General features: G+C 40.8%; 4 protein-coding genes across 6 annotated transcripts in view; 1 reads left to right on the forward strand and 3 right to left on the reverse strand.

Annotated features, from left to right (window-relative positions):
• The first annotated feature begins 7,511 nt into the window (after window positions 1–7,511).
• On the forward strand, window positions 7,512–11,685 carry LOC122994163 (insulin-like growth factor-binding protein 3). Of its 2 annotated transcripts, XM_044368710.1 has the most exons (4): window positions 7,512–7,993; window positions 8,656–8,906; window positions 9,691–9,810; window positions 11,548–11,685. In XM_044368710.1, exons 1-4 carry the CDS (start codon window positions 7,603–7,605, stop codon window positions 11,671–11,673), a joined length of 888 nt encoding a protein of 295 aa, XP_044224645.1. In that variant the 5' UTR covers window positions 7,512–7,602; the 3' UTR covers window positions 11,674–11,685. The 2 variants fall into 2 exon arrangements, with proteins under 2 accessions (XP_044224645.1, XP_044224646.1); XM_044368711.1 differs by lacking the exon at window positions 9,691–9,810.
• A 1,014-nt stretch (window positions 11,686–12,699) lies between these two features.
• Window positions 12,700–14,924, reverse strand: LOC122994165 (insulin-like growth factor-binding protein 1). The gene is made up of 4 exons (XM_044368715.1): window positions 14,527–14,924; window positions 14,227–14,369; window positions 13,941–14,069; window positions 12,700–13,828 (listed from the first exon to the last, which is right to left on the reverse strand). Exons 1-4 carry the CDS (start codon window positions 14,870–14,872, stop codon window positions 13,703–13,705), a joined length of 744 nt encoding a protein of 247 aa, XP_044224650.1. The 5' UTR covers window positions 14,873–14,924; the 3' UTR covers window positions 12,700–13,702.
• A 1,699-nt stretch (window positions 14,925–16,623) lies between these two features.
• Window positions 16,624–17,862, reverse strand: LOC122994166 (mitotic apparatus protein p62-like). The gene is made up of 4 exons (XM_044368716.1): window positions 17,745–17,862; window positions 17,247–17,621; window positions 17,058–17,156; window positions 16,624–16,951 (listed from the first exon to the last, which is right to left on the reverse strand). The coding sequence occupies exons 1-4, from the start codon at window positions 17,763–17,765 to the stop codon at window positions 16,871–16,873; spliced, it is 576 nt and encodes a 191-aa protein (XP_044224651.1). The 5' UTR covers window positions 17,766–17,862; the 3' UTR covers window positions 16,624–16,870.
• Window positions 17,863–19,203: 1,341 nt separating this feature from the next.
• LOC122994164 (adenylate cyclase type 1-like) overlaps window positions 19,204–27,927 on the reverse strand; it is a 38,134-nt gene continuing 29,410 nt past the window's right edge. Inside the window, exons 9-20 of one of the 2 annotated variants that reach the window (XM_044368714.1) lie at window positions 26,793–26,990; window positions 26,571–26,668; window positions 26,341–26,425; window positions 25,430–25,519; window positions 24,682–24,944; window positions 23,756–23,882; window positions 23,162–23,278; window positions 22,881–23,027; window positions 22,679–22,777; window positions 22,455–22,569; window positions 22,236–22,360; window positions 19,204–21,302 (exon numbers count right to left, since the gene is read on the reverse strand). In XM_044368714.1, coding sequence (XP_044224649.1) covers window positions 20,883–21,302; window positions 22,236–22,360; window positions 22,455–22,569; window positions 22,679–22,777; window positions 22,881–23,027; window positions 23,162–23,278; window positions 23,756–23,882; window positions 24,682–24,944; window positions 25,430–25,519; window positions 26,341–26,425; window positions 26,571–26,668; window positions 26,793–26,990 — 1,884 coding nt within the window. In that variant the 3' untranslated portion in view covers window positions 19,204–20,882. Of the gene's footprint in view, window positions 21,303–22,235; window positions 22,361–22,454; window positions 22,570–22,678; window positions 22,778–22,880; window positions 23,028–23,116; window positions 23,279–23,755; window positions 23,883–24,681; window positions 24,945–25,429; window positions 25,520–26,340; window positions 26,426–26,570; window positions 26,669–26,792; window positions 26,991–27,927 lie in introns of both variants that reach the window. The other variant, XM_044368713.1, reaches the window with a different exon arrangement.

Here is a 27,927-nt window from a genome sequence, read left to right on the forward strand (position 1 = left end):
AAACAGTAAGCAGATCATGACACCTTGCCCTAGGGTCAGTAATGACAAACCCCTGATGGAAACACCTAAATTAGCAGCTTCAGTTCAATTTGCAGCCAGCAGAGGACACTAGCAACACAAAACTTTTGAACCCTGTACAAGATTGTGGAGTCAAGTGGAGTGGCTTAGTGACGTGGCTTATTTCCCCAGTCAAAATTAACTTTCTTAGCCATTGCTCAGGGGTGAAATAGTCACGTTAAATGGACTTAAGTGGACCACCAGCACATCTTTTAATAAGGCTTCTTGCCTCAGATGTCTATTTCTCTCTCTGTACATACGCACAGATGCAACACGCACATGTCCACTGTCTCGTTTGTGAAGTGCAGTAAAAGAGGTTTTTACCTCCTCACAAGCCTGGACAGGTTTGCTCTAATGGTGCTAAGAGGGAATAAAATTGCAGAGCCAAAGAGGGAGGAAAGGTGTAATGGGGACCCTCCTCCTCCTCCCCCCCCTCCTTCACTACTGTCCCTCTGCAGGTGGTGAAAGTGAAGAATTCCCGGGGAGGGCAGGAAGGAAGTGAAAGCCCAGGTGTGGCGACTGCAGACTGCTGCAGAGCCCGTCTTCCTCTGTTATTTAGTGCGGAGTGGCCTTGAAATAAAAGAAGCCGGGGAAAGTCCAGAAAACCAGGCAACATTATTAGACTACAGAGGAACCTGTCAGGAGAGACAATATTTCACATAGGTAATAACAGTGTGTGCACATGAGAGTTATGTAGGCCCCAACTCTCAATAATTCCCTATCAAACTTGATTTATATGACTTAATATATACTATTATCAAGCCGATTAATGACATAGGAGAAGTGCTTACAAGAAAAACATACAAGAAATTGCCTAAGAGCAGAATTAGACCTATTTTCCAACCCTTAATCTAACCATGACCATTGCTGGTGAGCTTCTGTAATTCTAATAATAATGCTATTGTGTTGACATGTCTGACCTGACCAGAGACCCATAACAGACACTGATTAAGCCTTTCACATACAGAACGTCTGTCTCAATAAATGCCAGCTTTCTAATACACTTCACAGATCTATATTGTTCACTTCTAGCCAATCAAGTTTCATTTTGTGGACAATATGGAGGTTGAAAGGCCCTGTTTATCAGGCTGACGGAGCTCATTCTCATTCCTCTGAGCACCCCAGCTCGGCAGCATTTTTACGGCCACTTAATTAGAGGGGCAGGGCTCATCTCTTTCCTCTGAGGCAGAACAAAGGTTGGGGAGCAAAAAATAGAAAGTGCATTCTGGGATGGCTGCACAATTTGAGGCCCCTGTTTGGTTTTCAACAGACGCTGAAATCTTGAAAAGACACTGTGAGATATGGGCTTTCTCATCAGGCCATGTAATAGTTCAGGTCAGGTCAAGATGAGGAGATGTTATGGAGGGAAGTTGACACTCAACATCATTAATGGATCAATCATTAGTCATGAATGAGCAGTTGAGTAAATCTAATATTTTTCTCCAGAATCAAAGTTCATGCATAGTGTCGAAGCTGCAAATTTCTGTGCCCAACATAGACTGACCTCACTGGAAGTAAAGGTGACCCATTAACTGGAAGTTCACAAGATGCTTTCTCTCTTTACTCCCAGATGTCAGCGAGCTGAAGCCTTGGAGGGTTCTCAATAGGCCATGGTCACTGGACTGGAAACAACAAGCAGTAAGGTCAAGCGTTGCCTTTGTGAAGTGAATTTGTGTTTACATGGTTTGAGTGGAGGTGTAAAGTAAGTGGTACCTTTTTTTGTGTGTGATCAATTAGTTTTATTGAGATTTAAACGCAATTATACTGCATAGGAATGGGGCTGCAAATTTGTTAAGCCACAAAAAAGTAAATAAATGTTAGCTCAAATGTCCATGCATTAATCAAAAAAGATTAACAAGCAGGCGAAAATGAAAAATTCAAGCATCTGTTTTGAACCCCACTTGGTTGCCCATGAAATCTGAGAATATTATTATGAAATATGTGGTGATTGAAGACACCGGTTCGGAATAATTTTGAAGAGCCGAACAGTGATTACTTCTTTAATGATACAGCCAAATTTCTTTTGTGATTGTTGGATGTTGGAGTGGATCAGGTCTTGTAACCTGTGAGGATACACAATGTTCTCTTCTATTGGCCCCAAAGACACATGAGCAGTAGGATTGAACTATTTGGAGACAGGATGCAGTACAAATGACCAGTAATACCACAGGAAGTTGGGGAGACCAAATCTCCCTTCCGTTTTTGTCTTTTGAGGGTTTGGGTTTGAGTCTGGATTTTTTTTTCTCTCATAAAAATTAGAGAGTGGAATTTTTCCCAGTGGTCTGTAGGTGGTGGTAAAGGTAACAGAGCTAAGAAAATTGATTTGAGGGAAGACATTCATTGTAAAAAAAAAAAAAAGAGATGCAAGAGTGAAATGATAAGGAGGGGATTTTCCATCTTTGTTAATCAGATTTCACCTCTTCTTTTTTTTTACAGAGGTTTGTACTATTCATTGTTTCCATGTACCCCTGGAAGACGAAGAAGAAGAAAGAGCCATTTGTCTCTACATACTTCCTCTCTGTAGAAAATATATTAGATTAGTACCTTTCCACAGCTTGGTGAACCTGTCAGTGACAGTTTAAACTTTTTATTCAGTGCTCAAGATCCAACAGTGATAACTCTCTGTCTTTTCTCTCCATTTCAGCATCAAACCACATCTTACAGCCACAGACCACCATCACTTATAAAGTAAATGGAGCATTATAGGGTCTGCATCTGTAAGGGATATTCCCTCCACCACCAGCTATAATTTTGTCTTTGATGAGCAATGGTGTGCCGGTGTAGTATGACACTGTACATGACTTTGCAAGAATAAATGACTTGTATTGCTGTCTTTTTCATTTTTATCTAAATCAATTGACACCATTGTTGTGGATAAAAACACTGAAGGAAAAGACTACTAAATACAGCATAAATGAAAAATTACTTTGCACGTAATTGGAAACTGTTTCTACACTATATTATTCTGTTAATAACATGACTCAGTGACAGAGCACATCTGAGGAAATGTACATACATGTGTAAAAACATGTTAAAAAGCCCTGATGTGTCTATATGAGACAAACAAATACAGACATAGGAAGTGATGCTGTCTGGGGGGGATTCGGGGGCCCAAAGTGAGCGGCGCCACTCTCAGCCCACTTCCGAGCACTCTGCAATCTGTCAGACTGAATGCTGAGAGCTCCTCTCTCTCCGTCCTCCACTTTGCTCAGGCCTAATTACAGCCTTGGACTGCCTCAGGGGCCAAGCCTCGAGAAATGGGGACCATGACAGCTCCTCGAACAGACCACTCCAAAAAATAATTAACCGACCCTGGAATTAGATGAAAGGTGACCTTTGCACTTTTGGCTCTTTATTTTGTTCGCCATTCAAACCACATCTAATAATCGGATAATTGTTGTTACTCTGTATGAGTGCCAGTCAGAGCAGAATCAAAGGGAAAAGATGATCATATTAATCATAATAGAGACCTTAGTGTCCAATTCATTTGTGATGAGAGTCTGCTCGAAAACGTCTCAGACAGGGGCAATTATACGAGAGACGGTCATGAGACTATATGGGGGGAAAAAGAAAAACAGTGACCATACCAGACTTGTCATGGGATCTGCGGCAGCCTCATTCCCTAACAGTCTCACCCCTCCTCTCTTACTCCAACACACCTACATATAGCACCCACACACTCTCTCCACACACAGAAACACATTAGACCCCCACCACCATCCCAAATTCCAAATAAGAATGGGAAAAGAGTTGATTGTTAGAGAGTGAGGGCTATGTACTCACCCATGCATACATACCCTTCTCCTGGGTTAACCCAGACATGTTCTGCAGGCCTCCAGCTGATTAAACTATGTGCTTTTCAGTCTTTGAGCTTTGGCCTTTGCTGCAGATTCTTGTGCTTTCCCCCGTCACTACAGTAACACCATTCCCTCCATCTCTACAGAGCACTTGGATGAGATCACACTCACAGCCAGCGCTGAGAAGGGTGCAGGAAGAAGCATTGTTACATATTACATAAATCAAAGTAATACACAACACTTACTTCCTAATGAAAGGAATAAATCTCTGTATGTTGAATTTAAGTTACTTATCCTCAGATGACTAATAATACAGCATGCTAATCATCCACCAGTAATGTGAACAATATATTATTCCTATCTGCCCCTGATTAACTCAAGTGAGACTATTCATTCCTAAAAGACATCACCATAAATTTTGTTATAGGTATAGTTCACCCAAACTACATTTTCACACTTTTCCTTGCAAATGTCCCATGCAAAGAGTTTGTAATGTATCAATTTTTTCATGATTCGGGTGAACTGACCCTTTATTGGCTGAAGTTGACAGCTGTGTTGTAATATTAAATACAGGGACAGAAATATTATAATAACAGCATTATTAAGCAGACATTAGGAAAATAATTATTCAAGGCATCAACTTAATAGTTTAATAAGACTAAAGGTGAAAATGTATGTGATGAAATGTGTGATTCCAGTGGCAGTCATCCAACAGCCAGTTTATATTTAGCTTCAGCGCAGTAAGCTACAGCCCGGCTGCTGTGGTCAACGCAGGCCGCTCTGCAGCCACAAGAGCTTCAAGCGGGTGTATCTGATTTGTCCACATCATCTTAAAACAGTGGAAAATTGCTCCGGATTAGGATTTGACAAACAGTTGTGGTTGGCCGGCGTAGCCTTTGACAGCAGGTTATGTTAAACACATGTACAGTAATATCCTGTGTGTGCAAAAGCACATTCTTCACACTCCCTCTTTATTGAGTGGCTGCTCTGCGGGACGACATTCCTTCAGTACATTACTCCCTGTGCCCGACGCTCGCTTCTGCTATGCTGAATATGCACAGGTGGCTGAGAGACCCCCTTCCAAGGAGCTCTGAGTGGAGGAGAGGGAGAAAAATCAGCAGGCTTTTTTTTTCTGCATATGAAACAAATGTTTGGCATTCCACTGAGCACTGCTCTGCTGTAGACCTGTCTGTTAACAGGCGGCAGTACGCCAGGGCTTGTTGGCAACTGATTTGACACTGGCTTCCAAGACATTTCAAAAGCAAAGAGGAACTGGACACCTCGCCTCTCCTGCTGTTATTCTTTTGAGGTATTTTGGACATTTTGTCCTCTCTCATCTGTAACCAATTAATAGTGGACCTAAAAACGCTACAGATGTAATTACTCAGGAATTTTCTCACTTACATGTGTGGTATGTGTCCTTATTTTAAGGTCTGTTTGTAGCACTGACAAATGAGCAGAACAGGCCCAACTATGTCACACGTCCTAACAACAAGTTCAGAGACCAGTGCTTCACTGTGTGTGTGAGGAGCAGGTACATGAGGTTTTTGCATGACTCAAAAACACTGAATACCATATGGGCAGATCACCTTGAATTATGTCCGGTTGGTAGTTTCCCTTCATGTTATGAACAAGACTGAGTGTTTAGAATTATAAAAGCAGCAGATCTTGTGGCTGAATTATTTCCGGACTTTCAACTCACCCACATGAAACATGTTTACTAAAGAATCTCATCTTTTTCCCATTTGCAAAACCCGGCCTTGCATCAAACATCTAGCCTGCGACTGAGAACAAAGATGTCCATCCCTGCAAATATACAGTTCATGTGACAATGAGACGATGTGAAGCAAAATAAAATTGTGAGTTCTACAGAGTGACTTGAAAATGCCAAGACATGAGATAAATAAAATATATTTACATCACATAACCTGCACACAAGCATAAAGAAATAAGATATATGGATGTCTAAAGGTTAAGAAGGTAATTAGTAAATTATATACAGCGTATATAGATGCATGTGTTGTACAGTGGTGGAAGAAGCATTCAGATCCTAAACTTAAGTGAAGCAGTACTATTAGCAAAGGAGTAATGAGGAATAACTAAATACTGACAAAATGAACCTAAAAAGATCAAACATAAAAGGGCTCACTATGCAGAAAAACAGCCTTCAGCATTATGTTGTTATTGCAGGATGATGCTCCACCCGGCTAAATCTTGGTGCTGGAAGCATCAATGAGTCCAAACTGACAAAAGAGATTTCCGCACACTTGGATCTGTGCAGTGTTTCAATTTGTTTTGATTAAAAAATGGACAGGCTAGTAAAAATAACCTGCCTATCAGCATTATATTGTTATACATGATAATATTATAACTGATGCCTTTATGTGTAAGCAGCATTCTCATTATTCAAGATAGTCATGGTGAAGCTAATGTAAACAATTTCACATTCTGTTGTTTCATCTATAAAAAATGCATCATATTTGACAAGATAACCATATGTTTTGTATGCAAAATATCAATCTGCAAAAGTAATACAGCTGTCAAATGTAGTTAAGTAAATAGTACAATATTTGCCTCTGGAATGTAGTTGAATAGAAGTATAAAGTGGCATTAAAATGGAAACACTGAAGTAAAGAAGGTGTACAAGTAGCTATGACAAAATTGCAGTTAAGTACAACATGTGAGTAAGTGTACTTAGATACATTCCCCCTCTGGCTTTGTATATATTCTTTAGTATGTCATTTGTTACAGTACTGCCTGCTGTAGCTTACACTGTATCAAAGCTTAAAATGATCAGCTTACAGTCAGCTATGGATTGGTCACAGTTTATGCGCTTAAACCATATACAGGTCATGTAGGGTCATGTGCAGCTTCTTGGGCTGCGGATCAGTGGACATATACACACACATATACTCACACACTCACCAACAGTTGTACATGAAAAACTTGTACAATCACTAAGCACACACAAGCACGAATACACTCACCAATATAGCAATTACGCCTCTTAAGCCTCTTATTAAGTTCAGTGCAGGTAACAGTGACTCATTGAGAATTTTGATTTAAGCTGCACCAGTGTGGAGATTGCTGTAAATGCCTGACACACGAGCACACACACAAACACACACGCGCGCGCGCGCGCGCACACACACACACACACACACACACACACAAACACAGACACACACACATACACATTTGGCGCCCCCTATGAATGGCTCCACGCATGACAGATGCTTGGACCTACTTCTGTGTGTGGGCTTTACAAACAGAGACCTGATGCACTTGATTCACATTTAAAATATTTCTGTGGATTTGTCTCTTAAGCAGCATGATTATTTCCTTGAATGTGTGTTGAACGACATTACAACTGCGTTATTTAATGAAATGCATTCAGAATATTAAGAGCCAACACAAATCTCTCAGCTGGAGATAAAGGCAAGAAAAAGGTAAATTAATTTATAGGCTTAAAAAAAAGAAAAAAGCGAGATTTCTGTTAAATGGACACTAAATGTTTGACTGGTCTGAAAACCCCCCAACATATTACTCTGATGGTTTTAAAGAAATAACGGAGTCGAGGCAATTCATCAGTAGACCACAAGCTATTCGGGGGTGTGACTACAGTCACTGGGGTCTATATATTGAGATGTTTTGTCCGGTGGCTTTATGTGAATGAGAGAGAGAAGCTGCCCAGTGAAAAAAGTCACCACAGCAGGACGCAGTTGCGCTTCCTCACTTTTGACACTATATGCTCTCAGACGACACAATGGATTCCTGTTTCCGCGCACTTTGCATGACTTTTGTCCTGGCATCGTTTACCCGGAGGTCAGGTGCGGTCGGACCGGTGATCAGATGCGAGCCATGTGATGTTGGAGCGCGGCTTTTGTGCAAACCTTTACCCAAGGACTGCGCCGAGAGAGTCCGCGAACCCGGCTGCGGCTGCTGCATGACTTGCGCGCTGAGCTTCGGCCAGCCGTGCGGCGTGTACACCGGGAGATGTGGCTCCGGGCTGACATGTCAGCATCAGCCCGGTGAGACGAAACCTCTGCAGGCTCTGCTGGAGGGACGGGGGATTTGTGCAAACGCTACTAATAAACGACTCACCCCCAGACCAACACCTCCAGTCAATGAGCTACCAGGTAATTCTTTTGCGTGCACCTTTAATCTTTATTTACTTTAGATAGTAGGTTATCACAGGTTTAAGAACGGCTTAAAGGCGTCAGACAAGCATGTAAATGTGCAGTAAATGTATACAAAGTTTTGTTTATTTCCCTCACTAAACCTACAGGATGCTAATCACAAAAAAAAGTAGTTACATAATCTTAAAAGTGATTTGGCAGTTTATTTGTGGTAAATGTTAAGAGATTAGGAGTTTACAGATGACAAAAATCCAGCTTCGCCTATTAAAATATCTTTTCACAGAAAGAAAGGTTGGATCATGAGGATAAAAATGATTTTTAGACCATACTGAGACCTTGATTGTGTAAATGAGAGGTGCAACCCATTATCAGAGAGGTGTAGAATACCTAAACCTCCCTGAATACTTTGGCAAAGACTAAGTGTAGATTCTCATGTTAGGGTGATTAGGGTGAATCCTGGAGATCCTCTTATACATTTTTATTCATTTCCTGCCAAAATTGAAAAATGCGCAGCATATTATCTCACAATTATGAACTGTCAAACTGACTTCCCACAGTACATTTGAATCAGCAGGGAGAAAAGAAAAACTTGAAATGAAAGGTTATGTACCTATATCTTAGTACACTGTTTTGAATAAACACATGTTGTTCTCAAACTTTAGCAGAGAACATTGAGACTCAGGACGAGGAGCGGAATTCCACTGGCTCAAGCCTTCAAACATTGTACAGCACCCACAGACCCATGGGACCCCTGAGACCTCCGCCTTACCCCTTTTTCCCCTCTGCCAAGTCTGAAGTTCTAAGAAGAGAGCAGCAGAAAAGAACCCAGAGCTTTAAAATGGAGGAGCTCCCGGGACCACTCATCACAGACCAACAAAACTTTTCTCTAGAGACCAAACAGGAGCCTGAGTATGTAAGTACCACAACCAATATTTTCCTGTCTTCAGAGCATACTGGAGGAATGTTTTTCTCCTCTTCCTCTGTGTTTGGTGTTTTTCTCTCCCTGCGGGTGATGAAATGTTTTGGGTAGCGGTGCTGACGGTTGGCAGGCATCATGAGCAATAGAATGGCATGGCAGCGAGCGGGTACGATGGCCCTGCGGCTGACCTGGGTCAGGCGGTTGTTTGGCCACAAGGCGTCCGCGTGCCGGGTGTACTGAGAGCCAGCGAATGATGGATTGGCCTATGTGAGTGCCTGTTGGGAAGCCCTGCTGCTATTTTGATCTTCTCTTTGGCCAGAGAAGTGAGCACACACTAGTAATGGGCTTTGACTGGCTGCTTTGATTAGTGACTGGAGTACTTGGACTTGAGGACAAGCCTTTTGGCTCCCTCTTTGAGCTCTTTGAATTCACTTTATCCCCCATCTTTTGTGTAAATTGTAAGAGTTCTAAGCAGCTTTGGCAGACTGTTAAGCCTCTACAAGTCGGTCAGATGAATTCATTTCTCATCCGTCACCTCTTTCATATTGCTGCCACCATTGTTTAGGCATTACAGCGAAGCAGTGTGATGCAGCGTGAGTCAGCTTTGTTAACGTCTTTATTCACAAACCCAGAGAAGTCATGACAAATATCACTCTGCGAAAGGAAATAGCTCGTGCTTAAAAGCATCAGCCGCGTTCAGATTTCTTAACGTTTGAGCCAGTGATGTTGAAGTATTGGAGAAAGTGCAGTAACTGCTTATGTGTTCCCTCATGTGTAGGGTCCCTGTCGGAGAGAGATTGAGAGCATTCTCAGCAGCCTCAAGATTACAGACATTCTCAACCCCAGAGGTTTCCGCATACCAAACTGTGACAAGAAGGGCTTCTATAAGAAAAAGCAGGTAAAGAAGCACATTCAGAGCAAAGACACTTGATACTTCATGAATAAGATGATACATTTCACGAGAGGCCACACATCATTTAATTAGCATGATAAAATCTTGTTACTTAGCTGTAAAAAGGAAGCACGCATTTCCTTTTTTTACAGGCTACATTAATAAAGATTCAAAGCTGAAGTATAGTGACTCAAACTTTAGGTCTCCTGCAGCCCAATTACAGATTTGTAGCTGTCCTCCTGTATTCATCGGTAGTTATTAGAGCCTCATCATTGCACCACCACACCAGTGAGGTAGACCCTAGCCACTGGCTCTGGAGACAAGAACCACAGGGGCCAAACCCCAGTGGGGTTGACGGCTGGGACGATGGCCGTTTAACGGGAACCCTCCCAGGGAGACAGACGTCAAGGTGGCCACCGGCACCCGATGCGCTCGCCCCATAATTGCTGGACTTTTGAGAAGCAGGCACAGAAATAGAGCTGCAGCTATCCCCACGCTCACATGGTTCACCCACGATCGGGTTGTAATAAATGAGTGGTTCTGACGCATTCATATGGAGGCACTTAGAGCTCCCGCGCCACTGCATCACCAAGGCAGCTTTTCTTATTACATAGCAGTCCCTCCTGCTTAATGGAAGTGTTCTCCTTGACCTGCAATCATCTCATAACCAGCCACACAACGCCAGGCTCATTGTCTTTGTTTATGTAGAATGGAGCGAGTGCACTGCGTGGAGCCCTCAGGCGCTGAAGGAGTGGCTGACATTTCACTTTGTCGGTCACTTTAATTTGGACGTTTGCATGATTTGAAGCAAAAGAATCTCTTAATAGCAGTAAATGTCTCCGTAGAGAACAGACTGCCCAGTACAGAACAAATGTTGGAAATTGCACGTTTTCAGTAAGCTGTGCTTTAAGTAGCCTAAGTTTTGATTACTGTACTAGTTTTTTTTCCTGCAATACTTTCATATTTGCAACTGAAATTGAAAACCCTTTACGACACATGCTTTTGTCCATACATTATGCAGACAAAATTATATATATGGTATATATGTACATTTTTGAAATTGAACATATAAAGATCTTCCTCTCCTCTACTTTCCTATGCAGCAATGGTCTGATAGCAAGAGAGTCTTACTTCAGTTAAGATCAGACTCAGTCAAACCCAGTTGAAATATTGAACTAAATAAGGATGTCTCCCATCCTGATCAGCTCTGACTCCTCTGTGGAGCAACAGCACAGTTGCTTTAGCCCTTGAAATGAATGGCTGCATGTTTTACTAGAGTGGAGGTTGACCTTTAGTAAAATTGGCAGTAAAATAACAGCCCTTGGGTAGCTCTACAGACTCTGTAAGTCATTTGTAGTACCCATAATTTGGAGCTGTGGGGTATAATCAGCAACAGATGATTCGTACTGGCCACCAGCTTCTGAAAATAGATCTTGGTTCTCAGTTGTTCACAAACGGGACTAAGCAAATATTTTACCAGGTTTCTGTTTACCTTAAAGGTCTCTATATGTGTGTGTAACAGGAGGTAGACCATAAAAGCAGCTCAAAATACCACAGCGTGTTGGATAGCCAAGGCTGCGTCGACTCAGCACAATCTGACCATTAATGCCTCTTAACTATTGCTGTTCTACTTCATTGACTAAAGTGGCTTGTTACCCATAATGCTGCATATTCAACTGGATTTGCACATTTAGCTGCCATTTTTCTTCCCTCCCTTCACCTTGTCCCTTCTCTCACTTTCAGTGCCGTCCATCCAAAGGCAGAAAGCGAGGCTTCTGTTGGTGTGTGGACAAATACGGGCAGCCTTTGCCAGGTTTTGATGGGAAGGAGCGAGGAGACGCCCAGTACTACAACTCTGAGAGCCAATAGGAGCAGAGCAGGACGGAGGGAGGGAGGGTGGGAGTGAGAGCAAGAAGAATTGTAAACAAATGGAGACACTGAGGATATTGGGAGAGAGGTCAAGAGATGGCTCAGCCGATATATGGATGTTTGCTATTTCTATCTGTTGCCTGTGGGACCTTTTTCTGAGGCAGTGCAGGGGGAACAGAGGAAGAGTACCAGGAGGAAAAAATCCTCTTGTGTCGCTAGATACATTCTGTACTTTTCTACGACGGGATGGATTCTTCATAAGCTGTTTGTGTCTGAACGCAACCTGGACGGCGTCTGAGAAGAGGATACACTTAATGAATTTCTCTCAGAGGCCCAAATTTTGATTATTATACACAGAGACATTTTGTACTTGTCACAAGCATCGATGAGAGTACTCTTCATTTACGCACAGTTACGTGGCATTACACACGTGTACATGCTTGTGATGTATAATCATAATTTGTATGCTTGTGATTTGTTATAAAGACATTGTGTGTGGTCATGACAACGATAAATGTATGTTCAAATACGTCTTTCGGAGTAAGCATGCAGTGCCTTCCTGGTTGCCTTACAATGAATTTCTACTCTTATGAATTATGTTTTGTTTTTTTTTGTTTTTTCCAGTTGCTTCCTGCTCCTCAGGGAGTTGGACAGGACTGTGCAGCTCAAACACTACAGAGCATATCAAGTTTTTTATGCTGGATTTTAAGCTACAGACAGAGGAACATGTCCTTTCATAAGTACTGTGGTTGTTAATGTTTTTATTGTCATTTTGCATAAGCTGGATTCTTTGGGATAAAGGCCACAAACCGTTATCTCTGATCTCTGTCTTGCCAGTGATAATTTTCATCACTTACCTTGTTTAAGTAAATACGCTGTTTGCATGTACAATGCAAATCTCAGAGGTCTATTTTTACTTAATAAAGGCAGTATAAAATTATCCAGGTGTTTAAGTTTCCTTTTTTTCCTCTCTATTTTACCCTCTCGTGTGTGCGGGAAAGACTGACACATTTACACATGAGGCCATCAGGATGAAATAATACTTTAATTAGATACACGTCCACAGAATTAGAAGAATATATACATTGTTTCAACAAAACCAGTAATGGAATAGCAGCAGCGTTCCTGGCAAACAGCATTCATGAACAGTTTTGGTCCACTGCACATGACCTCAACAACAAAAGCATAAACACATGAGTGAATCATAATAAATACTATAGAATAGATGCTAGAATAGGTCGAAAAAGAGCACAATGACCCTCTAGGCGAATAAAAGTCAGAAAGGTGTAACTGAGAGGAGCCCTCAGCAATCTTCTGCTAAACCTGTAGAACCTGCAGAGACTAGTAGAGGTAGACAAATGCAGAACAACCCATCCCAAACCTCACGGTGGCTTGGATGAGCCTTGATATGTTTGTGCTTGGCCACCGTGCACATATTTGCGGCACTTTAAGTATTTCCCCCAATACCCATTGAGGAAACGCCAATGGAGATACATTCAGACAATGTCAACATGTTGAATGAATGAGCGGCTGTGTTGTTTCGTGCCGTGCACAGCTCCAGGTTTGAATGAATTGGAAAAAAAAAAAAACTGATCCTGAAGACTCTGAAATGGGCTTGGCAGAGCTGCGGACCTGTGGTTTTTGAGCAATGGAGTTATTTAGTCAGAAATACAAATGTATACAGTGTTGCCCTATTTACAATTGAAAAAATAGGCAAACATATAAAAAATCTAAAAATGACAAATGGTTAATGCTAGTAAGAATATACAAGTACTGAATAAATAAGTCTTGATACATACATGTAAATAAAATGAGAGGAAAGTTCCCCTCGGAAATAATATTTTACATCTTGTGTTTTTTTTGTTTTTTTTTTAAGTAAATTCATCAGGTTGTTGCATGTATATTTACACATTCACCTGATGTTAGGTTAAATATAGGAAACACAATATGTATTTTTGTGTTTCCTTGTGTCCGTGTGTGTGTGTGTGTGTGGGCAAGTGTGTTTATGAGTGATAACAGAGTCCATCCTTCAGTAAGTGACTTCTTGATGACACTCTGAGTCACCGAGGAGGTCACTCGAGCCTGGGATCTTCTTCCCATTCCAGGAAGAGACACACCAGCAGCGAGCGGGCGGTCCGACCAGAGATGACTCACACTGAAAGAGAAACAGAGATGGGAACCACATGAATAAATCACTCAGTACCTTCAGAGGAATCCCTTTCAACAGGCAGAGTGAATTTTATTGTGAGATCCTCAAGTTATCTCACCTGCTTGGCCTTGTAGAAGCCGTGCTTATCACAGTTGGGGAGGTAGAAAGTTGTGAACTTCTCTCCTAGTTTCTGCTGGGAGCTGGCTATCATGTCCAGTGCTGCATGCAGTTCAATGTGACAAGGACCCTGTGCAAAAAAAAAAAGAAAGACAAACAGTGAGAAAGACATCCACACATTCACTGTAAAATGACATTAATCTCAGTTATCTCTCTCTCAGTTCTCACTGCTCCCTCTTGTGGAAGGAAGGTAAATTACTTTGCATCATCTTGCAGCTTTTCCTCACCTGTTGTACCAGCTTGTTGCGGATGGCATTGACTTTGGCCTTGATACTCTCCTGGCCCTCAGCAGTGTCTTGGTGGTCCAACGGGTGGTTGAGCCCCAACAGGTAGTGCAGGGAGCCGTGGTCAGGGACTCCATCAGCTTCCTCTGAACAAGTAAAATAAACATTTAAGAAAAAACTTTTGACTTAAATGTTGCTTATGTAATTCTTTGAGGTCACATTTTAACATTTTAAGATCTTAAAAGTAACAAATATCAACAGTGAAGATATGTGACAAAGAAAACCATGAAACACTGAAACCACCTTGGCCTAGGTCTTCAGTGCAGACCCCCTGTCCTCTGGTCAGAGCATGTAGAGGCCTGGCCTCACCGGGCCTGGGAGTGCAGCGGAGACCCTCACCGCAGTGGGCTGTGTGAACCCCACAGGATGCCCCTTTCTCCAGAGCGCAGGCCATGCAGCAGCCACAGCCGGGCTCCCTCAGCACCTGCTTGCAATCTGCTGGAATGGCAGGACAATGGTTCAGTTTCTCCTGGGTACAAGGGGCACAGCGGATAGGCTCCGGTCCCACCACTGGGGACGACCTCACCGTGGCCAAGACAGCCAGACTCACTGCCGCCATGACCGTCATCTTCTCATATAATCCGTCCATCTCCAGTCTTCAGATAAAAATTCTTCTTTTTGGACTCTCAACCTACTCAGTATGTCTGTAGTTTTCCTTCTAAAGTGAATTCTCCGAACCGGCTGTATTTATATGGCGACCTGGCCTCCAGAGGGGTTAATGATTGACATGAAAACTGCAGATATAAAATATTTTTGACAAAGCTGCTGTAAACGGTGGATGACCCAAGCTTGACGTATATCCAGGTCCACAAGGTCTGTTGTCAATATTGACTTTGGAACATAAAGTGATCGTACATCAAAACAACCCTGTTTTTGGGCGACCAAATTACTGATCTATGACTTTGGGGTTATGAAAACAATTACATGAATGCTGCTTTTTGAAGAAATGTTTCAATAAAGTAGTGCATAATGAATAAAATTAAAAAGAAACACTAGATAATGCAAGAAGTTATAGGCTATGCATCAATGACTGGTGATTATAAAACTGTGGTGTGACTGTTGTTTTCAGGCACTTATTTTGTGAAGTAATGCTAAGTGATCGTGCTTTGTGACACTGTTTTGACACTAAAACCCTATTTGTCCCTTTAGTCTCCTTGGTGAAGGTTCATCTTATCAGGCAGACAGATAAACAAGATCATTCCCCTTCAAGATTGCATAACCCTAACATTATGGATTGCTATGCTAGAATCACAACATGTTTGTCTGAAGAAAGACGGTAGTAATTGGTCGTTTCCTTGGTGTAGTATTTGTCATAACTACTTGTGGCAAATCCCAGATACCAACACACTCCATGTGTCATTTACTGTGCATACCAACACCGCTCATGTGTTTTGTAATCTGTGTGACCTCCTGGCTTCTCATTTTGTAATTTTTTTTGTTTGTTTTTAACAAACATCTGACATCTAACTGCTGTGTCACTCAAAATGTAACCTGACTGATTACAAGAGATGTAAGAACCACAAAGACGTTTCCCCTGTGATAATACTTTAACCAGAAGAAATTTGGATGAGTTACTTGTTTTTTTTTTAATTACAGCATATGTCGGCATAATGATAATGAAGGTGAATGTTTAGCTGTGGTCCTGCGTACGTGCTGTGTACATGCAGTACATGTATTCGATAGGAATGTTACGGTTTGAGGTTGGCCTTGGGTAAAAACGGAAACAACCAGTTAAAATATTTGGTAATAACCACAGAAGGAGAGAAATGAACTGACAGATTTTCAAATAAACTGTGACAAAAAGTTGTAGTATAGTGCCTGGAAACAAGACATTGGTTTAATATTTTCACCCCTATATTCAAAATATTTTCATTTATTTCATCAAATTGAATGTATGAAAATGAGTCTTATTTCAATAAATCTCAAACTGTCGAAAAAACCAACATACAGAATCCTAAGGACACACTACTCCTGGAAAAGATAACCTTGTCCATATTGCTCTTTCAAAATTAAATACACCACTTTTCACTATGTGTGTGTGTGTTTGTGTATGACTGTGCTTTGGCCTCTCAAATAACATTTTACACCGGCATTCAAATCAAAGAACGCCGACTTGGAAAAAGGTAAAAGGATTCAGGCTGAAGCTGATAAGTGCAGCCTGAAGCCTACAGTAATAAGTACAGTACAGTAGTGCCAATGAATACAGAGAATTAATACACTGAGTTCACAGATAAGTCTGATGGACAGTATGGTGAGATGAACAGGGGAATGATGGAAGAGGTAAACATACTAAAAAAAAAAGAAAAAGAAAAAGAAAAAAATAATTTATTGAATATAATAATTACAACAAACATGCACATTGTTCTGTACATTTTTTTCTGAGTGCACCCTTATGAACTCATTCTTTTTGTTTATTCCGTGATAATGACGAAAAGGAAACTTTCACATTGCACATGGACTTCAATCTCTGGCAGTGCCAACTCTTAATATGGCATGTAAGTTTGTTTTACATTCACTATTCATCAACTAGGTCATTGCCTGGTGTGCAATGACCAACAAGTTCACCATGTGAGGTTTGTGACGAGTGTTATTCGACCACCAGCTGGTGTGTTGTTGCCTCTTCAATGTTGACCATCAGTTCCACCAGCCACTCAGGAAAAGGCTCATCCTTGGAATTATGTTTGGGGACAGCGGTGAGAGGGACAAAACTGTATTACTGTATAATCCTACTTTTTTAAAAATTAACACATTTATTTCTTAAAATGGTCACTCACAACCTGAGACAGCTTCTTGTTTCTTTTGCTGTTTTTTGTCTTCTTCTGCACTGACTTTTGAGGTGGTGGTTTGTGGTTTTGCCGTCTGATTTTGGAGACCTTAAAACAAAAGAGCATCACCTTTTTCCCCATTTGAGCTTTGTGCTGTCAAATCTTACATTGTGGTATGAAATGAGAGAAAATACTCACCTTTATTCTCAGCTCCCCGCTACTGGACCTCTTCTTAAATTCTAACCTTGGCTTCCCAGGTGGGGTAGCTTCATCACTCAGAACCATTGCAAATGTGCTCAGATCTGACACAGAGATGTTCTCCATTTCTTCTGGGTTATTGTTGGTAGATTGCATTTGAGGAAAACTCTCATGGCTTAAAGAACGAGACAGTCGCCTCGGTCTCAGGGCCCTCAGCGGTGCATCATCATCCTCATCTTCTTCGCTCTCATCTTCTGTCTCCATGCCTACTTGAACTTGAGAATCCTCCTCCTCCCCCTTGTCTTCTCCTGTTCTACTTCCTTCAGTTTCATCTTCCTGTTCTGACTCTTCCTGGATGGGCTCCAGGCGCGGCCTCTGTTCCGTCATTTACATTCATGTCATTTTCAAATACAGAGCAGAACTAACAAAACAGGCTCAAAACTTATTTTACATATTAAGACAGCCTCTACTAGCAAAAAAAAGTGAATTCAAACTTACATTTTGCTGGTGAATATCCATTTAAGTTGATGACTGAGCTTTCCTGATATGTATAGATCCTGCAGTGTCTTGTGTGAGTGTTGCTCTTCATTAGTTGATTATTCAACTCAGGTGTGAAAGCTTAACTACAGGCAGATGACAGGTGGAAGTGGATGTCTTATAAGTCCACAACAAGTGGAAAAAATAAAGTTCATCAAAATCAAATCTGAGTTGAAATAAATATCTATTTAAAAACAGCTCAAAATACTAAACTTTTACTTTATATTATTTGAAATCTAATCATTTTCTAATTTAAAAAAAAGAACAATGTCATTTGGTAGAAAAAAGAGAGACAAATTTGGTACACTTCTCATTAATACATTTCAGTTAACTAGTGTAACCTATAGAGTGTTTTAAGGTCAGCTGTGATGTGAAATCTACAATCAAACATACATATCAACACATATGATGAATGAAGTTTCAAGCTAATAAGTGAGTAATGAACAATTATTTACTTGGGTGAATTTCAGCAGTTTTTTCAAAGAGATTCCTCTGAAACTGCTCATAAACTCAACACAACTGGACTTCCAGAAGACTTTCTAGCGAATTAGTTTAAATTTACCCATCTGTTAAAATAAAGGATTACCAAAACATTCTATTGTTTTCTTGGTTGTTGAAATCTAACCTGATGTGAATGTACAACCTAATTTAATCTTGACCCTTTTTAGCCCTGATGACACCAGGGGGAGTGTTGTTTGTGAACCATCGTTTACCTTGGATTCCCTTTATTGCTTAATGCCAACTTTAGGTCGGAATCAGGGGACTTGATCATGACGTTGATAACAGCTGCGCATTTGTTTTTTTTCTGTAAAGGAAATTTTTTCTCAGGATGCATAAACTTTACATTAATTCTAAGTTATTAATAACTGACCAAGTTCTTGAATCAGGGGTGTTATATTTAATTCCCAAGCAAAAATAATTCCAATACAGTTTGTTCGCCTGGGAAAAGAGTTGAGCAAGCCAGGACATTTGTTGACTTAACTGTTACACTTAGTGAACCCCCAGACAAACTCTATATGCTGGGAAAACAATTTTGGCCCTTGCTCAGTGTTTGAGACATAGTGACATCCATCTGGCTGTGGACTGTAGTAAGACACTGATTGGCATAATAAACCTTGTCATATTTAGCTGTGTCAAGTGAAAGCTGTTAATTTAAGTCATAAACTTGAGGTATAAGAAATGACATTTTATAGACTGGAAAAAACAGGAAAAATTGTTCATAAAAAGTTATTTTTGTTATCTGGTGCTATGTTTGTGGCTTGTAAATATTGTGGTCCATTGGAAATCCTCATTTTGTACTACAAATCACCAAAAAGTCCTGATTCACACTTCCAGCTGCTTTCCCATACTCCTACTTGTTTTATCTCTTGGTAGCCAAAAATATGAAGTATTATTGACATTCATAGCTGTACCCATTTGATATTTTATACACCAATATTGTCTTTATTACAAAATATTCAATAACCCAACTTTACACTGTACAAGATACAACATAGTTTACAGCTTTTGGCTATTTACAAAAAGTATGATCTGCATATCAAAGTGAATATATCTAAAAAGGCAGGTTGCAATCACTGTAAGCTTATTGAGTAAGGCAAAAACTTGAAACATGATGTATTTACACATTTGCAGATCAAGTGAAAGTTCTACATGCTGATAAAGATATAGGCTATAAAGATAATCTGAAGCGCCTTGCGTTTCGGAGACTGCATCTGAGAGACGTGCTAAAGCTAAAACTCTCTGAGGAAAACTCAAAACATTGCTTAAAAATAGCTAAAAGCTGGAGTATAGTAATGTATGCCTGAAGGACGTCAGTAGCCAGATGCTGCACCAAAGTTTCTGTGGCCACTTGGAAATGTATGAATGTACATGGATGCTTTTGCAGAGGCCAAGGGTAAAGCACTAGGTTACACCTTTGTGCATTTGTAGAAGTTGTGTGCTTACTGCATGTGCTTAAGTACTGTGCTCTCTTTTGTGTGGATGAATGCCTATGTGTGTGTGCATGCGCGTGTATCGGCCCTCTATGTGATGTATTTGTCCGTGGTGCTTTTTGACTGGTCCAGTTTTGGCATTAACTAGTTTCCATAGAAGCACACGTCCAATTCAGTGGAATTACATGCACACACCTTCCTCTGTCTTTCCCACTGCCTTCCCATATATCAAAGCCACCCCTGCCTGTGTGTTTACTTACATCACATGACACCATTGTGAATCAGGGCAATGTAAGAACATCAGGTAAGGGTCAAAATACCTTTTTGAAACCATATTTTGTCTCTTCAGGGTTTAAAAAAAAGACACATTTTAGATCTTCTAATGATGTCTGAAAGAGTCACATGTGCCACATATATTCTCTCTTGTATGGTGAGGCAATACAACTGAAGATCTATGGAAAGCTCATTACTTTGGTTCTCATTCAACAGGAGTTACTATGGCTGTCAACTCTTAAGAAGTCATGCACTATTAACTGTGAATATGTCTCTTCATCCAGTGAGCTCTGAGTATAAAAAAGTATTTTTGTGCTGTTTCGTTACAATTCAGAATTAATCACACATGCATACACACTCACAAGTACACACATGCATGCTTACATACACTAAAAAGAAACACAATTTTACACTGTAAATAATGCAATGTATCCTTGGCATAATCAGAAAGACAGTGCAAAAGCAAATAGCAAGATCAGTCTTTTTTCTCAGTATCAATGCACACATACAGTATCCCCTTGTACATGGAATATGTACTGTACATGTAAAACGAATATGCACATTATACCTGGATCTGAGGGAACCCAGGAACACCACAAATCTAATCATCTGGTAAAGAGATGTTAAAAGAGGATTTTAGATTCCGGGTACCTGTCTTCTTCTTTCCACAATTTTATGTTCATCTCCAAAAAGTGGCAAGCTGTTCAAATTCCATAAAAGCAAGTATGATTGTCTGTATCACCATGTGATGACTCATATCCTGAATGAGCTTAATCTGTGTTGTGCCAGTGGCTCAGGATGTGTAGGAAATACCCGGATAGCCCTGTCTTTTCTAGGCCTTCAACCAGGGTTTTCTTTAATTTTTCTGTGCAAGTTTACAGTCTTGTGTTTCTTTCTACACCGCTACATCCGCAACAGCTTTCACAGGCTCGATCTCAATCTCAGTCACCTTTATATCCTCCTCGTCCTCCTCACCCACTGCGGGCACGCAGGAAGGGGGCAGGCATGTTGCTTGGCTGTTGCTGCTGTTGGCAGTGTTCATCTGAATGTTGCTGCCCATGCTGGCATGAGCAGTCAGGCTGGCGGCTGAGGAGACGCTTCCCAGATTGGTTGGGACGCTCGTCTTGCCACAGGAGTGGATCCGACGTGCCAGGCTGGCAGAACGCATCACTGAAGAAGTGGTTACACTGCCCAAGTCCTGAACCTTCCCTTCCAGGAAGTAGGTCAGCATCTCACCTTTACCCTTGACACTGACTTTACCGCGGCACACCAGGTCATAGTTAGTATTCAGTAGGCGATAAACCTCTTCGGTCACCTGAATTATAGAGACAGGGAAAATAAACATATGTACATTCAAATAAATTAATATAGGAAAACAGCCAGTTCCTTTTTTGGGGTTAAACGAAGTTCAGTCATCTATGAAAATAAAACACACAATGTGTAATATTCATTGATAATAAAAAGAGAAACATGCTGTCATCATGACACTACTGAGCATCTACTGTATGTATGTTTTATACACATACAAATTTGAAGAAAAGGGGACAAAATGTAAACAACATGCTTCAGAATGAAACCCCTGGTTACCTTTCTTTGTATCAAAATGAACTTCAAGGTTCTGGTTCTTGTTCCAGCCACCTATTGTCAATTTGCCAGTTTGATATTTATCAAATATCAGGATAAACTCCTTTACATGTACCAATGTAGATAGATTAATGGGAAATTTGGCTATAGTGCTTTTACTGATGCAAAGGTAAAGAGGATACTGTCAAAAGGCAGCATGGTGATTGGTTATTGGTGTGAGCCAGCCCCAGTGAATTGAAATCTCTTTGGTTCCTGTGTTTAAAAAGCCCGATTCAATTTATGACCAGCCTGGTCACCTCTACAGAAGGTACTTTGAGCTGATAGCTCCTGGCAGCCACATTAGAGGCCCTAGATTAATAACAGTGGGCTTTATTTTTACCTTAAATATCATATTTTAACCTTGTAGAAAACCTTTTCTATTTCACTCCTTTTATTGCATTTTATCTAGATATTGATTCCTTATCTCCTGATATTGGTCTAATCAGGCATGCGCAGTGAATGTAATAAGTTTAGTGTTTTTATGATGTATGAATTTCCCTGTTACAACTGTGAGTTAGTGTTTTAATCATATGTTTTTCCTACAAACCCCACATCTGTAAACCAAACTTTCCCTGTAATACAATCATTGTTAAATAGAACTGGTGATTGAAAGGGCTTTGGATACCTGTATCTTTCCCGGTACTCCAGTGCTGTCCATCCGACTGGCCACATTGACCGTGTTCCCCCAAATGTCATACTGAGGCCGCCGGGCCCCAATCACCCCTGCAACCACTGGACCCACATTGATCCCTGAGCAAGCACAGGAAAATGTTGAGATTATATTTAATGTAGTCACATTTTGATGTTTTTTTTTTGTAACATCTGAATACAAGGGCAGACGTACCCACTCTCAAGACAAACTCATTGTACGACTGATAGTTGATTTCATCCAAAACATCAAACATCTCAATGGCGTAGTCTGCTATCGTGCTCAGATGGTCATAAACTGATTTTTTGGCCTAAAAAGAGAAACAAAAAGGAAGGGAGTATTGATTCATGATTTTTTCCCTCATAATTTGGTTAATTATAATGTATTAAATCCACACCAAATACAAAATAATAGGCCACCTTGGTACCAATGGTGGGGACCAGGCCCACAGCTGCCATGTATGTACTGCCAATGGTTTTGATTTTCTCTATGTCTCTGTAGCACTCCTTATCCATGAGCTGAAAAACATATGTTAAAAAAACACACACAAAGCTACATTTCAAACTCCAAACTCCCAGAACTGTAAGTTCAAGGTCAAGAAAAACACAATCAGCATCTCACCTCATCAAAGTCAGCAATAATCTCATTCAGCAGTCTCAGGCACTCTACTCCCATGTTGTTGCCGTCCAGTTCGATGTAGAAGTCGTTGAAGTTTGGGATGGAGGCAAACAGGACGCCTACTTGTGCGTAGGACTGATAGTACAGATCCTTATGGAAAAAGAAAGAATACAGTATAAAATATCTTCTCTGACGTCATGTGAAGTCATTCATTTGTTTTCTTCTGTCTCTTTATCTACCTGTTTGTCTTTCTGTCTGTCTGCCTGTCTATTAGCGAGGCTCACCATGTTCCTGGGGTTTGACATTAGGAAGTGTTGGGCCACATGTGCGGGCAGAAGATTGAAGAGAATCCTTCTGTTGTCCAGTTTGACTTTTTCCATACCATCCCTTTCCTCTTCCGCCTGACAGAATATATATATATAGCACACATTAAAAAAACCAGAAACAGACTGCAGCTTGTTCCACATCGTCACCACCTGGGGTCAGTAAAAAACCTTATGAGCCTGCTGCTATATGTCTCATAGTTGGATTTTGAATGGAGTTGGATACATGAAATGGCTAATGCTGCTAGTTAAATGGTTAAATAGTTTAAATTCAGCTTTTGCTTCCCACTATGCAAAAAAGTCCCTTTTTACACTTCTGATGCCAAATGAAACCAAGCCAAAACAAGCTTCTTATCCTCCTTTTTGCCAAAGAACAGACAGCTGGCAGCCTATAAATATAAATCCTACACACATAACCCAATAGTTTACACATAACAATCCCCAAATGGCAGCATTCCTACAGTACACGTCTATGAAAACTTATATTATGATAATGAGATTTAATCCACAGCCTCTATCACATGCATGGACACATACAGAAACACGCTTCCTGACCTGCACAGCCCATAGGAAGTCCAAGCGTAGTTTGAGGTCAAGTTGCCTGGAGTGGAGGGCCAGGGCACTGACAAAGAGCAACAGAGACAGGATGGGCTCATAGCCCCGGATGTGGAAGGACCCCCCACTGTGGAAGAGACCAACACACAAGTCAGCACTGGACCGGACCACACAGAAAACTACACAGGAGGGTTGAACAGACCCCCCACAGTGTCAAGAGCAATCATGCGTAAAGTTATATGTGTGAAATAATGAAAATGTGGATTTTTTTGAGGGCCAACATCAAATGATAGCATTAAATTTAAGAAAACTTACAAATGCAAGAGCTTTACATGTGGTTGAGGATTTGAATAATAGAATATTCATCATCTACGGATGTGAAAGTGGATATAAACAAAATTAGTTTTTCAAAAGAGATCTTTAATAGCTATGACAAATTCATCATCATCATTTTTGAGTTGCATATTTATGATCTGAGCTCCAATAAAATTGGTCAGGTCTCTCGATGCTGGGGTGAAACAGCTAACGCTCTCCCATCATCCAGCCCACATCATCCTTTCAGGCTTCTGATTTGGAACTAATGAGCACATGTGCTGCTTCAAAGGGTGGAAAATGAAAGAGTGTGTGGGCTGAAGACAAGCAAAGACTCCACACACATACATCTCAGCACATGTACTGTAAATGTACTCTCCTAACTCCTGCGTATCTGTTGCTTCTCTGGAACAAACAAACACGAAACTGTTGCTTGACATTCACAGCCAATCACCGCTTCCGATACTTGAATGACACAAAAATCGTCACAAGATCTGGAGGATCTTCTGTTGTCATCTAACTTCAGGAAATGACAGAAATAAAACCTGCAAACAAGCTTAAGTGATTTGCATGACTGTGTGCATCTGATGGTCACGCTGTGCTGTGAACCTCACCCTGTAGTCTTGCGAAAGCCACTGAGCTCCAACACAGTGACATACAACACTCCCAGAATGAGCATTAGCGCCATCTTTGGCAGCCAGGAGACGCGCAGGAAAAGTGCCAGGGTGAGTGTGCCAACCACGCAGGACAGAAAGGCGTAGCGGGCGCCATCACAAGGCAGCTCCGCCATGGTGTGGTTGGCGCCACTCTCAACATCAATAATGACGATGGAGCTGTTGGTATTGGCACTATCCCACAACCAGGGCATACAGCCCACCTGTCAAAGGCAAAGAGAAAGATTACTATAAAGACTGTAGGACAGTGAAGTAGAGAACAGTTCATTTACAATTGGCATTCTTGCATTCTGGCATTACCTGATTTAAATGGCAAATCACAGTCAGTTAATCAACACTGGATATTTCATAGTATAACCAGTTTTTACATTTTTGTCCATCACAAATAAACTGGGAATGGACTGTGTTTCAAACTTTGCATGTTTATCTGTTGGACCTCAACACGTTATTTTAATATTTAACTAATTTATTAAACCACCATCTCAAGCACATCCCAAACAAAATTTGTAAAACATGTGACAATAATTCATGTCACTGCTGCAGTCTAGCATTTAAACCTACCCTTATCAAAGCAAAAGGGAACTACAATTACAGCTCAAAACAAGGTGACATATTTTTTTATTGGTTGGCCAGTAAGTTTGGATCATCTGTGGCGAGTGACATTTTTACTGTTACTTTGCCCACTTACCACGCAAGCCTGGGCCACAGCGTAGATTAAGAGCACTATGAGGATACACAGAGCAGTGCGAATCTGAATGGTCAGGCACCCTGGAAAACACTGAGTGACAAAAAAAGAGAGGAAGAAGACAATGAAGGACAGATACTGGAGTATGAGAGAAAATTAAATGATATAAAAATAAATCCATACTGTACATATATAACACTATATATAGCCAAGCATAGCAACATTACAACTGGAGAAAGTGTTCATAGCTGTAAGAATATGAGGGAAAAAAGTCTTGAATTCAAACATTTCATATATTAGTTGTATTTGTCTGTATTGTATGTGTTTATTGTTGTAACAATGTTTATGCTGCTCTTTTGGCCAGGTCACTCTTGAAAAATAGATTTTAATCTCAACGAGACTTTTACCTGGTTAAATAAAGGATATATATGATATATATTAAATACTGTGCAGTAGGAGATTGAGGTAGCATGAGGTAAGTACGGTGAGTGAAGAACAGAAATAAAAAGAGAGGGAGAACCTGCGGTATATAAGCTACAGAGTGTAAAAAAAAAAAAAAAAAACAGTAAAACTGATGCAGTCAGGAACTTTGAGGGAAACCATCAACCTCAACAAAAGCCGAAATTAATAGACTTGGACTTACCATCTGAGTTTGAATACAACATAGGGGCTTAGAAAGTAATCTTGAAGCCAATGAATATTGAATCACTATTACAAGGCTTTATGAAAAATACATTTACATATTTCCCTTTGGTCAGCATAAAAAAAATCATAGCAAAAGAATTATAATGAAGAAACTTTAACTTGCCAGCTCTGTGAAGCACCAGATCAGAGAATACAAAAGTTGATGTGTGAATGAAAAGTAAACGAAGAAAAGCAGATGCAGGTAAGGATAAGAAAGCAACTATATTTACCTGTACTCTAGTGATATGCAGATACATGATACAAGCTATTAAAAAACAGATGCAGAAGACGAGAAGGACTAGTACCACTGTGCCCCTGAGTGGAAAAAAAGAAGAGGGGAAGATAGTGGGGTTAGTAAGAAACGTGAGTAATAGTCAATTTACAAGAAACATAGAGAAGGAGACAGAAAAAAAAGCAAAAGAGAAAGGAAGGGACAATAAGGGCATCTTGTTGTACATACTGTGGTATGATGAGAAGATAGACAAGGCCAAACAAGGCAGCTAGGATCAGAGAAAGGACCACTGCACTGGTGAAGTACTCATCAGGAAGCTGGTGGTACTATGTGAAGCCAGAGACCACATAAGAGTGAGTAACATACAGTAACAAATATATTCAGTCAGCGGCTTCATCGCGTTACAGTTTGACATTTGCAGCATCTCAATGAATCCAAAGCCTCTCTCACCCTCTGCTCACGCTCAGAGCACTTATACATGAGTGTGAGGAAGTTGAGGTCGGCGGTGTCGGACTCTGTCTGGCGGGCCTCGATCAGCCGGCCGATGTAGCGGTTGACCCGGGTTCTGGGGCTGCTCTGGAGCAGGTTAGCTTGATTAGCGTTGGGACGGTTCCTCAGCTTCTGCGGAGCCGTCCGCATGGCTCTCCGCTGGTGGGATTACAAAAAGAGAAATCTTCACTGAAAATGCAGATACTTGCCCTTTATTCTCTGCTCTATTGGAATATTGTCATATTAGGAAAAAGGGTGAATAAGAGTCAACAATAAACACGGGAAGCTGATTATACTTTCAAATCACGACATTGCCTTCACACTTAACTTCATTACTAAATGCACCCCCGTTGTGTCGAAGTATCTTCGGCAGCCAAAGTGAGCAGCTTTGCAAAACATTGGGCATTGGAGCAAAGCCAGTGAGTTAACATGGAAGAGTGCATGTTTGTGTGTGTGTGTGTGTGTGTGTGAGTGTGTGTGTGTATGTGTGTGTGTAGGTGGGTGTTAGTACGTGTAAGTGAGTAAGTTGGATGAATTGTACAGCTCAGAGGCGCAGTAGGGGGGATAAAGGGTGGACAAGGACCACCAGAGTGTTCATAAGTTCATAACATGACATGAATGTGCTCTGACTTCTGTCTATTCTCCCATACTTCCTGCTTTCCTTCTTTGCATCTATCTATTCTTCATCTCTTAGGTCCTTCTTTTCCCTCCTTGATTCTGTCTCTTTTTGCTACTTCTTTCTTTTCTTTCTCTTCTTTTTTCCTCCAGCTTCTCACTGTTCTTCCTCGATTCTGTCTATTCTTTGTTACTTCCTTCTTTCCCTCCCCGCTTCCGCTTATTCTTCCTTACATCTTTCTTTCCTTTCTACCTTTTCTGCCTCCCTGCTTGCAGTCCAGCCTTTCTTCTTTTTTTTTCTGTTCTCACTCTTTCCCTCCCTGCTTCCATCTATTCTTCCTTCCTTCCTTTTTTCCTTTCCTGTTCCCATCTATTCTCTTGTTGCTTTTCTACCCTATATAACATAATAATCTATTCTTTATTTCCTCATCTGCTTCCATCCATTTTCATTCCTTTCTTGGTTCTGTCGGTTCTTCCTTCC

Source organism: Thunnus albacares, chromosome 12 (genome assembly GCF_914725855.1).
Source record: "Thunnus albacares chromosome 12, fThuAlb1.1, whole genome shotgun sequence".
NCBI classification, from domain to species: Eukaryota; Metazoa; Chordata; class Actinopteri; order Scombriformes; family Scombridae; genus Thunnus; species Thunnus albacares.

Excerpts from the sequence above, each read along its gene's own strand:
- LOC122994163 (XM_044368710.1), top strand. The coding sequence starts at position 7,603 with ATGCTCTCAGACGACACAATGGATTCCTGTTTCCGCGCACTTTGCATG. Across the intron at positions 8,907-9,690 it reads CCAAACAGGAGCCTGAGTAT|GGTCCCTGTCGGAGAGAGAT; the intron begins GTAAGTACCACA and ends CCTCATGTGTAG. Across the intron at positions 9,811-11,547 it reads GCTTCTATAAGAAAAAGCAG|TGCCGTCCATCCAAAGGCAG; the intron begins GTAAAGAAGCAC and ends TCTCACTTTCAG.
- LOC122994165 (XM_044368715.1), bottom strand. The coding sequence starts at position 14,872 with ATGGACGGATTATATGAGAAGATGACGGTCATGGCGGCAGTGAGTCTG. Across the intron at positions 14,370-14,526 it reads CACTGAAGACCTAGGCCAAG|AGGAAGCTGATGGAGTCCCT; the intron begins GTGGTTTCAGTG and ends TTACTTGTTCAG. Across the intron at positions 14,070-14,226 it reads GCAACAAGCTGGTACAACAG|GGTCCTTGTCACATTGAACT; the intron begins GTGAGGAAAAGC and ends TTTTTTGCACAG.
- LOC122994166 (XM_044368716.1), bottom strand. The coding sequence starts at position 17,765 with ATGGATATTCACCAGCAAAAT. Across the intron at positions 17,622-17,744 it reads TGGATATTCACCAGCAAAAT|AGGCCGCGCCTGGAGCCCAT; the intron begins GTAAGTTTGAAT and ends ATGACGGAACAG. Across the intron at positions 17,157-17,246 it reads GCGGGGAGCTGAGAATAAAG|GTCTCCAAAATCAGACGGCA; the intron begins GTGAGTATTTTC and ends TTTTGTTTTAAG.